At 36.9% G+C, this 15,492-nt stretch overlaps 1 protein-coding gene across 2 annotated transcripts in view; it reads left to right on the top strand.

Annotated features, from left to right (window-relative positions):
• Positions 1–15,492, top strand: part of AKAP6 (A-kinase anchoring protein 6) — a 451,824-nt gene that overhangs the window by 363,306 nt on the left and 73,026 nt on the right. For both annotated transcript variants that reach the window (XM_045569009.1, XM_045569000.1), the window contains exons 10-11: positions 2,381–2,527; positions 5,587–5,811. In XM_045569009.1, the coding sequence (XP_045424965.1) occupies positions 2,381–2,527; positions 5,587–5,811 (372 nt within the window). The remainder of the gene's footprint in view (positions 1–2,380; positions 2,528–5,586; positions 5,812–15,492) is intronic.

Raw genomic sequence — 15,492 nt, 5'->3', positions numbered from 1 at the left:
AACAAAAATACAACCCTCCTGGCCATTATTACACGTACAGATTGAGGCCCTAAATCATATCAGATTCAGCTTTCAGAATGCTTCAAAAAATTAAAATAAATATTTTCACCTTAAATTACATGAAATTCTAGTACCTTTCATTCACATACCAATACATCTAACAATTAAGTGGATTCTCTTAGCTTTTACAGTTTGAAGGCATTGTCCATCAATCACATGTTTCATCAGGTTGTTTATATAGTAGGCTACATGGTGGCAAAGACAGAGAGCATACATAAAGGCAAGTTATTTTTTAATATAATCTTTTATTATAATAGCTATTGCAGTGACTACTTATCACCACATTTCACAGAGAAAATGGTTTTATGTCATCTAAAATTAAACTAATTGCTTTTTATATTTTTATTTTTACAAAACTGTCATATTTAATGGACTCTGTTCTGTTTCTTGACTATGTAAGAGCTGTTCAAAGTTGGAGTAAAGTCAGGGGATGAGCTTATGACAAGTTAAGGTGATAACTGGTGGAGGCCACTTCCAGGTGACACAGCCAGAGGACTCCGTCTTTCAGTTAATACACACGGCATAAGTAAAAGATTTGACTAGGGTTCTTCTGCCTGCTTGAAATACCGGTTTCCCCAATATTATGTTGAAGTCTTACAAAATTAATTATGTAAATCTTTGTCAGCTACATCTGATTACATAAAGCAGATTGCTCTCTCCTCCAGTCATCACTTTGACAACAACACTATCTAGGTTTCCAGGAGTCTAGGTTTCTAGGAGTCCAGAAAACTTGAGTGGACAGTATATTTTTTAAGTATTGGAGTAATGTGGTCCTGGTAATTGCCTGCCATTAGAAAATGCAATGAGAATTTCTCATGTATCACAGGCCAAATTCTAAAAGTGCTATAAAGCAACGCTGATTTTCTTCACTATGCATATTCATGTAATTTTGGATACTCTGACACCCAGATCAACATTCATTAATAATATGAAATGCTTTAAATCACCTCATTTAAAACATTTTGTTCTGTGATCCACAAATGACTAACATTTGGAGAAGTTTACATAATACAAATGATGTGCATGTTTAGTGTAAATGAAAGATTAAAATATGAAACTAAAAGTATGCAAACATATGCAAGCAAATGCTGAAGATCTATTAACTGAAACAGTGATTTCACACCTTCTTTTCCTTTAAGCTGCTTCCAGTTGTAGTTTAGTTTGGGATCTTATATAATATCATGCTTTCTTTCAAGGTGAATAAAATCACCCAAGTGCTTGGGCATGTTTGAACTTGCTTATTTGCTACTTTCTCCAGACAAAAGTTTGTCTTATTAGATCTGATAAGAGTGCTTATCTTAGGGCAACCTTGCTCATTTAGGGCAAAGGAACAATGCTACCGTGGGGCTCAATGACCTAACTTTGGTGCCACAAAGAATGAAGTTTTGGAATTGCCATTATATTTTGGAAATGTGCTAAATATGTAAAATATGTTAAATATTTTAACCAAAATCTAGCTTTTCTGCTCAGAGGTGTTTTTGCATGCACATCTAAAAAATACAACCAGTCATTTATAGCTATCCATAATATAGGACTAACTATGAAGTTATCCAAATAGAGTTATTTGAAGAGAATCACCATAGTAACTGTCATATTAAAAAGCATTACATTATCTCCGGCAAAAACATCTTTTAGGAGAGGCTCACTTGGCAGTTTGTTAGAATATAATGTATATTGGGGAGGAGGGTTCTGTAATCAACTGTGATGTTTTGGGACATTTTACAGTAATCAGTAAAGAAGCACGGATTTGAAACCATTCCTAAAACACTGGTTTTCTTTTTTCTCTCTGTATGTACCTTTTCTCCAAGCCCACACAGAGTTTTTAAGTACAAGAAAAATGAAAACAAAATGTTAACTGAGAATTCAGAGAACTTACAGGATAAGTAGGAAGTCACATAATCTTTATGGATAATTTTATTTCCACCACTCTGAGACTGGGTCCTTTAGGGCAGCTCTCTGGAGCCAAATAGTTGACCAAAATTAACTGTAATACTAATTCCCCCTAGACCATGTATTTTCCTATTTGGAATATTTTAAAGTAGGGATCAAATGTGTGTGTAAACTTCAGTTTAAAAAGACATAAATATTAGTCAACTAAATGGGATAACTTAGATGTTTATGTATGTGTGTGTAATATATATCTTTAACTATTTTCGGCAATATTCCTCAACTACTCAAAGTACTTAGGTTTAGCCTCCCTGTAAAAATTTTATTGAGAACAAAAACTTTTACTACCATAGGCATCACAAACTCTGCACTCAAAGATTTTATAAGAACACCTCTCTTCCTAATGATATCTCTTTCTTTCTTTTTATTTTAGCGATACAATGTGGAAATGTCCATCAGGCAACTGAAAAAGACGGAGCTGCTTAGTAAGGTTGAAGCTTTGAAGAAAGGTGGCGTTTTACTACCAAATGATCTCCTTGAAAAAGTGGATTCAATTAATGAAAAATGGGAACTGCTTGGGGTATTTGCATTTTTATTACTGTTTGTAGGTTATGTGTACATTTTTTGCGTAGTGAAGTACTCTATCTGTCTGATTTCTAATTTGAGGCACAAATATCTCTCTCTTTCAATTCACTACCTACATTTCAAACAAGCGATTCATGCTATTATGGGGAAAACACTGCTTTTCCTCTTCTGTTGATTTTTTTTATTCTGAGCTTGTCTCCTCTCAGATTTTAATAATTTGGGTCCTTTAATACATAAAAACAGTAAGTAAAATATGCCATGTATTATGAGTATGCACCAAGTCAACTATGATACAGTATATCTGATATACACTGACTGTCATGCTTGAATGAATGTTAATAGAATTTATTCTGAAGGTACATGTAAGAGACATCCACTGTTTAACTATTTACTGTATCCTTAAGATGAAAAGTGGAGTTGTCACTACAGCTTTTAAGTCACACTAAAGCCACCAAAACAAAGATGCAAATTTGACCCAAATCTGAATTGCAGAATTAAATCAGCCTGTGTTTTGTGCCTCAATTTCCAGCTCACTTTTAACAAAAGCCAAAAAAAAAAAAAAAAAGTTTCATGTAATTCATTTCACGCAATGATGGGCTGGGTTTCAGCCAAAGACTGAGATGCAAGAATCTGGCAAAAAGGCAATATAGAGATTCTGTTACCCAGAGACCAGGATGGCACTGTGCAGGAGACAGTACTGTCCTTTTGTTGGAAGACAGCTGAGAGAGAGAGAAGTTAAACTGTATTTTTTTTTCATCAGCTTCTCTCCTAAATTGCCTTCACTTCAAATCAAGGGTAAGCTACATTTGTCAATTACCTAAATGATTAATTAAAACAGCTAAGTAAGGGTTGGTGTCAGTTATGGAGCATAATTTTGCATGCCTTCCATTTTTCTGCCTTTTTAAAAAAATTTTTTTAAAGAAATCATATTCCAAAAATATTTTGAATAAAAAGCTCTCCATGTACCTTAATGACTTGGAGGAATGCCAATATTTTGTTTATGCCGTGCTTAATCTATGTGGTTAAAAATCTGCAAGTTTAAGTTCTTCTCATCTGAATTCACTACACTTTACAGTTGTGCAAAGTAACTTAAAATGTTAAAAGTTTTTAATCTAACCTATTGTTACATTGCTTTTTAATAGTAATTAATGTCTTTCACTTTATACTATGGTGATTTAAATCAGAACCTACTAAATTCTACAGAATTCATTGATCTCAGACAGGGGAAATGTGGCTAATATATAACATTTTAAAAGGCTATTTATTAAATAGATAAGAACAGTGACTTTATATGCTTGATAGATAAAGTGGTAGTCTGTTCATTGTGTTTTAATATACTTATTGCTAATTTGATAAATAACTTATTTAAAAATTATTTAAAATGTATTACATATATTACTTCCTCAACAAAAATTTTAAACCAGCATCATATTGAAAAAAGACACAATATTTAGCTATCCATTATGAATCAGAGACTAAAAATGGTTGCCATTTTGACAAAAATATCATTTGAATACAATGTGCAGTTTTGCAATGATTTGGGGAGAGAGTAGGGCAAGGGACGATTATAACAAAACCTGTGCCACACTAACACCACCAAGCATACTGTTTTAATTGGCATGATTACATTTTAATTGGCATGAAAAAAAATTAAAGACAAGGATTTTAACTTCTAACAATAGTAAAATAGAGGGATATGGTTTTTAATATTACTTTCATCTAAGGTGAACAGTGTGGAATGGAAATACATTAGAATGAAATGTCAGTGGTGCGTACAGTTTAATCTGTGAAATTTTGTCCCCTGTGCTGCATATTACTCTGTCTCAATTGCATATTAAACAACCCTATCAAGGCAGGCATTGGCATCTGCTGTGCTGACACAAATTGTGAATTAAATGAAATTGATGTCCTCTGTCGTATATTTATGAAGACGGACCATTCTCTGAAGTATTCTGTTTATGAAGAATTTATGATTGCAAACTGTTCCAGAACAAAAAAGTGGCAATAAATTCTTTTTTGTGACCCTACCCTCCAAGGGCATTGATTTCACCTCCTGCTGCTACTTTTGTTACAGCATAAAAACAATAGCTAAATCTGGATTCCACTGAGGGTCTTCAAATTATCAATATTTGCACCATGAAAATACAAGGGTGTTGCCAAGAAAGGCTATTTTTCGGTTACGATCTCCTAAAGATACTATTTACAGAACACTACACAGCAGATGAATGTTTGTTGACTTAATTTTATTTGTGTTTTAAAGCTTATATTTGTAAGTTTAATTCATCATTATAGATTAAAGCCTATTGATTCTGAGTGCATTCCACTAAAAAGAAAAAAAAAAGAAAAGAACCCTCCCCAGCAACACCCTCATGCCATAGTGGTTAATCTAAGTAGGTTTCTAGAATAGTGAATTGGGGATTATTTTAACATATATGTGGTATTACAAAGTCTAGCATGCACAAATGCAAAATGGAAAGAATTGTGGGATTGAATAATTTCCAAGTCAGGTAAAATCAACAACAGCACCAAGGAGACTACCTTTTCTTAAAAGCCCTTGGTCATATTTTGGGAATTGAACTTAAAAAAAAAAAAAAAAAGAATTTAATTCTCCCGCTACAATCTCCTCTTGGCCTCTTTAGTATACTGATTAAACTCAGACTTCTATATCTTGAACATTTAATATGAGAATTTTTTACTGTAAACTCTTGTCATGAGAATTCAAATGAATTTTCATCTGTGACCATGGTGAACTTTTGGGCCAACTTTCCTTTCTGTTAAAGGACAGTATAAGTAAATGAGATCTTAACCATCCACTGGTAGTCAGAACAACATGCACTGTCTGAGAATTTGAATCTTAAATGGAATAATGAGCTAATCTGAACTGAATGTCAGTAATGAGGAGGTAGGTACAGCTGGACACTTCTGGGTGGCTCTTGTTACCAACCAAATTGTGATGTGTTTTTGGTACCTAAGCTAATCTATGTTTTTGTTTTTTGTTGGTGGTGGATTTTTTGTTTGTTTGTTTTATTTTTTGTTTCTAATCTAATGCATTAGAAAACCCTTGGAGAGAAGATCCAGGACACAATGGCAGGGCACAGTGGGTCGGGTCCACGTGACCTGCTCTCTCCTGAAAGCGGAAGCCTGGTAAGGCAGCTGGAGGTCAGGATCAAAGAACTGAAAGGGTGGCTAAGAGATACAGAGCTTTTCATCTTCAATTCCTGTCTGAGACAAGAAAAGGAAGGAACAATGAATGCTGAGAAACAACTGCAATACTTTAAGGTAATAAAAAAACAATCAAAGTTGATAAAAAGCTCTCTTTATGGTAGGGATGAAATATTTATCAAGTACATAAAGTATTATACCCATGTATCTATGTATCACTGTGCACTTAAATGTTTCCTTGAATTTATAGACACCCTCCACATTTCTTATGTGCCAACGTCTTTGTGTGTATAAAGATGAACATTAAGCATATCAAATACACATTGTATAGGGGAAATCTCTGCTGCTTGTGTGTTTTGTACAATGCTTATTGAGGGAGGACTTTGATAAATTAAAGACAGATCAGCAAACACTAAAGATTACTGGTGACTCTGAAAGACAGACCTAAATGTTCTATAAATAACTTGGTTAAAAATACTTCCATAAATTGGTATGATAAAAGCATATGATTTAATTGAAGGCCATTAATGCTAACAAAAGGAAACATAATTTTTACATATGAAAGAGTCAACTATTCATGGAAGGAAGAAATAAAGTAAAACAGGTTCCTCATTACAGGCATATTCCATTGTAGAATATGCCAACCTTAGCAATACAGCTGTGTTCATGTTCACCGTATGTCCCTGAAGAGGTATTTCTCCTTGTTTATTTCTATTGTTTACGCAATATCTATTTAAAAACATTTTAATGCTAAAATGTTTTCACTTATTGCCTAAGCTAGGCCAGGCTGCTTGAACCCTCTGGTAAATGCAATCATTGTTTGGGTTCTAGCTGGTGTCAGCCTGAGGCTTTGGTGTTGTAGAAGATGAATTTGGTGGTTAAGAAATCTTCAACATGAAAGCTCATAAAAAGGAAAACCAAGAAGAAGAGAACTTCTTGGGACCAAGCAACCATTTCTTTTCAAAGCCTTCTTAGGACGAGGTTTTATTTATCTCACCCCGCCCAGCAATCATTCAGCAATCTGTCAGAGAATTAATTTAGTCATGTGTGGTTCACCTTCCCTCTGCCAAACAGGCAGGCTCATCTCAGTTACCTGCATAACCCCAGAGACAGCATCCTCAAAGGTAGGACGATAGTACTTCCTGATAAACTATCTACGTTAGACACTTATAAACTGTTCTGGTTGAAAAACCCCTCTTTTGCTGTTTAATTGGCAAGACTAAATTGGAAGTTAAATGAAAGTGTCTTGCCAAGGCAAATGGGTTTTATGGTCTAAAATCTAATACCCAGATGATTTGTTATTTCATCTCTATTTGTCTTACCCTGACCCCCACTACAGGAAGATGGAATCTTCAGGTATTTGCCTCATTGTTATTTGAATTTAGCATGTGCCTTGTAAAACATCTGGACAGTTAGTGGGCTGGATATTGTGAAATATGTATTTTTTTCTCTATTGCGTCTTTATTATACCTTTAGTAAGCTGGTTAATGGACCCAGCTTTGAGATTAGATCAAATCTCAGTCTAGTTGTGTGACGGTGTCTCAATTTCTTCCTCTGTAAAATGGGCTTTCAGCAGTATTCATTTCACAGGGTTATGATCAGTTCACATATGTAAATTATTATTTCTATTTGTATGGTACATTCATACGGGATAGAAATCTAACGTTAAAAGCCCAAAGTTGTTACCTAATGATTGTAAATAACAATAGGATGTTTATTACAATTATTTATCAACCTACCTACCTACCCACATGTCTCATACATAGATATTTAAAACAATGGTTTTTTCCTTTTTAAAATTTGCTATTATTATAGATGGGACCCTGAGCAGTTCTGCATTATTTTTTTTGTTGCTTCCAAAGGACATTAACTTTTTTCTTTGGCTTTTACAGTGACATCAAGATCATTTTCAGCTAGATCCTAGTAACAAACTTAAAAGGATTTAAGGGACAGAGAGAAAGAAAGAGAGAATCAGAGACTGAGATACAGAGAGACAGAGGGAGAGCGTACGCGAACATGACCACAGTCTCTAGGATTGCAGATAATTCCTATCAGTCTTTGCTAAAGTTGCACTAACACTTCTTAGCCACTAGAAGAGTAGTCACTACACCTAACTCATTTATTTACTAAGTACATCTTTGTACCTGAAAATAATCGTAGAATTTTTATTGCAGAAGTTCCATAGAGACCATCACATGCTTTTTGCTATTTTATTCCTCTTCTTCAAATATATATTGTTTTCTTCTTGTAGTAGTGACATGTTTTCAGTGTCACTATTCATTAAACTAACTGCTTTTATACCCCACTCAATTTAGCCACTTTTAAATAATATAATAAAAACAGAGAATCTCCTACCCTAAAAATCTCCTACCCTAAACTGCTTTTGTATCCCACTCTATTTAGCTATTTTTAAGTAATATAATAAAAACAGAGTATCTCCTACCCTAAAACATTGACAATAGTATACACCATGTGGTTCCCCAGCCCCAGTCCATCCCCTGCTTTCCTTGCCCAAGGTAGTCATGATCCTGAGCCCCATATTCATTATTCTCTTTCCTTTCATAGGAAAGAATATTTTTATTTTATTTGTTCTTAACTTTATTTAAAAGGTAATCATTGTGTAAGTTATCTGTTATTACTTCCTTTTTTATTAAATATTATAATACTATGATTCATTCATGTTATTGAGTATGGCTATAATTCACTTATTTTGACAACTGTACAGTATTCTAGTGTGAATATATACATGTGTCTCATTTAATTCTAACAAAAACCCTAAGGTTGCTATAATTTTTTTGTTGTTTTTGAAGAAAATTTTATTCATGTGTATTAGAATAAATGCTTTTCTTAGCCAGAATTTTAAATATTTCTGAGCTGTTTACTCTTAGTGTATGATTAATCAAATGTTCTATATATTACCACATTCATTGGAAGAATGGAAGCAAATATCTGTAATGCAATAATAATGTAATGTTTATAACCTGTCAAAATCATAATTGGTAGTAAGCATATACAGAATAAAAATTTTTTACTTTATCAAAAATTAAAAGAACAGATAGATACCCTCTGCCTCTCTAAGTGATGAAACAGTTCAGATAGGAAAGTTATTAAAAAACCTTTACATGTGGGAAACTCTTTGCCACGCACTGACCCTTCTTGCGGGTTCTCAAACATCTTTTGCCATCATGGGTCACACAGAAGAGGACAAGCTTTATCCGTAGGGTTTAGGTTTATGATTCTCCATTTTCTAAAATCTCAGCCTTTTAACAGAACTGAATTCCTTTATATGATGCGAAGAGTAATGACAGATAAACCACAGTGCACTATCCAGGAGAACAGAAGGGAGGGTACTGCATATAAAAGGTAAAACCCATCGTTTTGTAGACAAGACTGCGATTCCTTCTCATAGCTTGGCCTGGGATGAGAGAAGGGATCAGGATCTTAAGTTTTCAGAAAAACGAAAAAGCAATTGTGGAATGTTTTCTTTTTCTTTAAGGCATAAAAGTGATAAATGTGGAATTAGACACAAGAGAAAATTCTATTAAACAAAAAGAGTCAAAGTCCAGCAAGAGGGAGAAACATAGAGGTGTGAACCTAAGAGCCCTGGGACAGAAATGCAAAACTGTCAAGGAGTGAACACACTCTGACAACAAAATGCAGGAGAGCATGTCAGGGATTTAATGAGGCCAGCTGGCAGAGGGCCTCGTAGAGCTATGTGTGTGCAGCTTCCATGCCACATGGAAAGCACTACTTTTTGCTGGAAAGCACTACTTTTTAATGACGACCCTTCAGAGAGAAAAGAAAATAATTACTTAATCATATGTTCCTTGTATCCCATACAAGGGGATATTCATTATTCTAGGGACTCAAATTGGGAAGAAATTATCCATTACCAACTAAAAGAGGTCACAGCACTGGCCTGGGCCCAGAATAAACCTGGGAAGGGCAAGTTTAGACCTGTTACAAGACTTTGTCATCAAGAATGTGAATGGATGGATTAGATTTGATAAACTTGTCAGTGATTAATGTCCCAAATATTTTTAGTATTTTAAATTTGACCAGGTACTTTTATGCATGTTATTATACTTAAAACGTACATATAAGTTTATATGTTGAAAATTATGATTACCTTCTTATATGTGTGCTTATTTATTTTTATTAATGAAGAACTTGAGTTGTGGAAAGATAATGTCACATGTTTGAATCTACATAGCAACCAATAGTAGAGACAACAAAAAACGATGGTCTTTGGGTACAAATTACAATTCTCTCCCATCCTGTCATTCATTGACCTTTCAAATAAACATTGAAACTTTGTTTTACTCTAAATCAGGAGTTGACAACATTTTCTGTAAAGGCCAGATAATATAATTGCTGTTGCAATTACTCAACTCTGCCGTCATAGTGCAAAAGCAGCCACAATCAATATGTAAATGAATAAATATGGCTCTGTTCAATAAAACTAATTTGTAAAACTATTTACAAAAACAGGCAGTGGACTGAATTTGACCTATGGGCCATAGTTTCCTGACCCTGCTGTAGATTACAAAAATTATTATAAACATGGAAATGGCTACTGTCTACATCTTTAAGAAAAAGAGATCATGCTAGAATTGCATTAGGAGGATAAAACGTTCTTTTAGTAATTACCACAGTTAATACTTATCAAGTGCTCCTGAAGTATGAAGCACAGTTTCTAAATGTTTTAGCTGCATTCGCTTATTTAATTCTCATCACCATCCTAAGGCAGGTTAAGGTATTATTTCCACTATTTATAGATGAGAAAACTAAGGTGGGGAAAATTGAAGTAACTTACTCAAGGTCATACAGTTAGTAAGTGATAGAACCAATAGGCAGACCTAGAAACTATTTTGGAATCTGCCACTGTGGAACAGGTTTAAATAGGGGAAAGACAAGATGGCTGACTGAAAGACAAGATACCAGCTGCCGGATCGTCTCAGAAAGAAGGAAAAGTTTTAAATGCAAAAGCAAAAACAAAAACAAAAAAATCATAGATCAGGTGTAATTCCAAGGGAAAAGATTCCATGGGAAGAAGTTGCAGAGCAGAATAAGAAGGAACAAGATATGGGCCGAGGTCAACACTGAGAGGCGTGGAGTCCAGCAAAAAGGGTAGGTGGAGCTTGTTTGTTTCTCCTTCCCTCACATCTCTGGCAGTCAGTGGCTCCTGAGCTGCTGAAGAGCCTTTCTACCTTCATGAGCCCAAAAGCTGCTGCCACCAGTGAACTGGGAGCTTCTTGAGGACAAAGCAACAAGGCTCCCAGAGCCCTTGGGGCACTTCCTGTCACCACAGACCCAAGCCAATATGGCAGGTGCCCTATTGCTTCTCCACCCACCATGCACCTTTGTCCTCCTCACAGGGCTTCAGCCCCTCAGTTTTTGTCTTGCTCATTCCCACACAAATATTTCCCATCTCCAACCCAGACTGTGAGACCCACATGGGGCCAGTGGGTCCTAGGGGATCTGCATGACCCAGAGCCTGGATATTCTGGGCAGGCTGCCTTCCAGAGAGAGGAACAGAGATGACCAGAGTGCTAGCTTTCCTCTGTTGAGACTCTTTTCCTCCTGTTCTGTTCCCCTGCTACAGCTGCCAAGACACTTGAGTCAGAGCTCTCAGGAGCTGCTGCTTCCCCTCTGTTGGGGCTTCAACAGAGAGTGGGCTCAAACTTTTCCTCTTAAAGAACTGCAGAGGAATCAGGGGTACTCAGACTGTGAGTTCCCTGCTCATTGGCCCCCCTGGTGCTGCTTGCCTGGCTGCTCCATCAGAACAAGGCACACCCCAAAGCAGATCTGCTTGAATACCCCATAGGCAACTTGGGACCAGCATGCTTCTCCCTGGCATGGTCAGGGATTGATCTTCAGGGCACTGAAGACAGACCTGCAGACCAGATCCTACACCCCCAGGACTCAATCGTGTTGCTCGGGGACAAGGAGGGGAGATTTGTGTGCTAATCTCGGGAGGTGAGGGAGCTTGCATGAGCAGAACTGGAAAGAGAGCTTAGAATGGGTACCAGCCACAGTGCACTTCTGGAGCACCCTTCTCCCCAATAGGGAAGCTGCACTCTTAGCCCAGGTCAGGATCCTGGACAGGGAAGCTCCCAGCCCATAGCACCATTGCTGGGAGCTCAGCTAATTTGATGTCCTGCCTGCTAGCAGATGCCAAGGAAAGACTGCAGAGCAGGGGAGGGGGTGAAGAGGAAAGCATGCTCCTGACAGCCAGATTGTGGATCTCAGATGGCCCCTACCTCCACAAGCAGACTTTCTGGCTGGGTAGAGCCACCTCAGCCCCTCCCTAATGGCTTTCCCCAGAAGCCTGGGTATGGATCTTGGACTCCCCACTGAAACAGCTACCTTACCAGCTTTTGTGGAGTCTGAGGGCAGGCCCACCCAACCCAGCCCCACCCAGCCTCACTCCACTACCCACCTCTGCTGTGGTGGAGAATAAGGACTCACCTGGAAGTTCCAGGGACCCACCCACCACCGGGGGCATTCAAGTACTTTTCCTGAGGGGCTAGAACTAGTCACAGGTCCCAAAAAACAACACTGCAGTTTGTACCTTCCAGCAAGCACCACATACTGATAGGTCAATTTGCACATCCCTTTACTGCATTTATTGACGCAACCATTGTAGGGTATGGTTGATTCTTACTCACAGTCATCACCTACTGTCTGGGAGATTAAACTGGATGTGCCAATACAATTCACACTGTTAAAGAAAACAGAACTTGGGAGAGAGAAAGGATCTCAAAGACCTGCATCCTCTCTCATCAAAGAAAGACAGAGAATCTGCCCATACATATAGCTCATCACTGCTACAGCCTACAAACACCTAGCAACTGAGAAAACCACCACACTAAAGATAGCTATAACCAAGGCATCCATCCAGAACCTAGACTCCCATCATAGTACCCATAAGAAAATCCAAAGGTTCATACACAACTTATACTACAGACATTCCCTTATGAGTGAGGGGGGAAGGAAAAAAAAAACCCATATAAACAAAAGGAAATCCAAAAGTAAGAAGTGACAGCTGCCCCAGATGAGAAGGAATCAGTAAAAGAGCTCCAGAAGTATGAAAAATTGGAGTGAAAGGACCCCCCCCATAAAAGGAAAACCAGCTCTCTAGCAATGGATACCAACAAAAATGAAAATATTGAAATGACAGATAAAGAATTCCAAATATGGATTGTAAGGAAAGTCAATGAAATTCAAGAGAAAATGGAAAACCAACTCAAAGAAACCAGGAAAACAAGTCAGGTAATGAATGAAAAATTTATAAAAGAGATTGGCCTATTGAAAAAGATAAAAAAAACAAATAGAACTTTAGGAAGTGAAAAATTCATGTAAAGAAATACAAAGCACAGTGGAAAGTTTTATGAATGGACTAGACCAGGCAGAAGAAAGAATCTCAGAGCTTGAAGATAACTCCTTCGAATTAACTCAGTCAGTCAAAAATAAAGAACAGACAAAGAGGAATGAGCAAAGCCTACAAGAAATATGGGGTTATGTAAAATGTCCAGATGTAAGAATCATAGGCATCCCTGAGGGTGAAGAAGAAAACACACAAAAGCTGGAAAACTTATTTGAGGGAACAATTGAGGAAAGCTTCCTTGGTCTTGCTAGAGATTTAGACATCCAGGTAGAAGAAGTTCAGTGAACACCTGGTAGATTCATTGCAAAGAGGCAATCACCAAAATACATAGTCATCAGATTGGCCAAAGTCAACACGAAGGAGGAACTCCTACGAGCTGTGAGGCAAAAGCATCAAGTATCTTACAGAGGAAAACCCATCAGGCTAACAGCAGGCTTCTCAGCAGAGACCTCATAAGCCAGAGGGATTGGAGCCCAGTCTTCTTAAACAGAACAATTGCTAGCCTAGAAGCAAAATGAAGTTTCATAAATGAAGATGAAACAAAGACTTTTCCAGACAAGCAGACACTGAGGGAATTTGTCAAGACCAGACGTGCCCTGCAGGAAAATAAGGAAAACGGCATTATACATGGACCAACAAAATACACACCCACCAGTGTAAAACCATCCCAAAGCTGAAGCTCATAGCTCACATAAAACAGCAGCACAAGAGGTAAACCAAAGAAATAAGGTACTGCCACCAGGATGAACAGAACAGCAGCCCACATATCAATTCTGTCAATCAACATGAATGATCTGAATGCCCCACTCAAGAAACACAGGCTGGCTGAATGGATGGAAAAACACAACTAAAGTATCTGCTGTCTCCAGGAAACACATCTAACCCACAAGGACTCATAGAGACTCAAGGTGAAGGGATGGAAAAAAAATATTTCATGAGAATGGAAACCAAAGGAAAGCAGGTGTAGCCATTCTCATATCAGATAAAATTGACTTCAAATCAACAATAGTAAAGAAAGACAAAGATGGTCATTATGTAATGGTAAAAGGTAGCAATTCAACAAGAAGACATAATAATCCTAAATATTTATGCTCCTAACACAGGAGTGCCCAGATTCATAACCCGACTAGATCTAAGCAAGGAGATAAACAGCAGCATCATAATTGCTGGGAACTTTGACACCCCACTGACATAACTGGAAAGATCATCCAAGCAGAAAATAAAGAAACACTGGACATAAATGGGACTGTAGAACAAATGGGCCTAACCGACATTTACAGAATGTTTTACCCCCAGACTACTGAATATATGTTCTTCTCCTCAGCACATAGAACATTGTACAAGATTGATCATAGGTTAGGCCACAAAACACGTCTCAACAAATTCAAAAAAAGAGAAATCATACCATGTATCTTCTCAGACCACAGAAAAATAAACTAGATATCAACTCCAAGAGAAACATTCAATTCTACACAATGTCATGGAAATTAAACAACGTGTTATGAATGATTATTGGGTCATTAATGAAATTAAGATAGGAATCAAAACATTTCTTGAACTGAATGACAAAAGGGACACAAGCTACCAAAACCTACGGAATTCAACAAAAGTAGTCCTAAGGGGAATTCATAGCCTGAAATGTGTACATCAAAAAGACAGAGTGATCACAAATTAACAATCTAATGGCACATCTCAAGGAACTAGAAAATGAAGAGCAAAGCAAACCCAAAGCCTGCAGAAGAAAAGAGATAACTAAGGTCAGATCAGAATTCAATGAAATGGAAAAGAAAAAAAAAAAAAACAACAATACAAAGGATCCATGAAACAAAAAATTGGTTCTTTGAAAAGATAAAATTGCTAGATTAACCAGGAATAGAAGCGAAATAAGCTCAATCAGAAATGAAAAGGGATATTATAACTGATACCACAGAAATACAAACTATCTTCTGTGAATACTATGAAAATCTCTATGTACATAAACTTGAAAATGTAGAGGGAATGGATAAAATCCTGGAAACTCACAACCTCCCAAGACTCAATCAGGAAGAAATAAAACTCCTGAATAGACCAATAACAAGCAATGAGATTGAAACAATAATATAAAATCTTCTAACAAAACAAAGCCTTGGACCAGATGAAGTCACAACTGAATTTTACCAGACCTAGAAATAACAGCTGGTGCCCCTACTGCAGCAATTATTTCATGACATTGAGGAGGGAATCTTGCCCACCTCATTCTATTAAGCCAGTATCACCTTGATCCCAAAGCCAGGAAAGGACACAACAAAAATAGAAAACTACAGACAAATATCCCTTATGAATATAGATGTAAAACTCCTTAGTGAAATACTGGGAAACCAAATTCAACAACATGTCAAAAAAATAATCCTTAATGACCAAGTGGGCTT

This window comes from Lemur catta, chromosome 1, assembly GCF_020740605.2.
Source record: "Lemur catta isolate mLemCat1 chromosome 1, mLemCat1.pri, whole genome shotgun sequence".
NCBI lineage: Eukaryota > Metazoa > Chordata > Mammalia > Primates > Lemuridae > Lemur > Lemur catta.
This window is presented reverse-complemented; position numbering and strand designations above follow the sequence as displayed.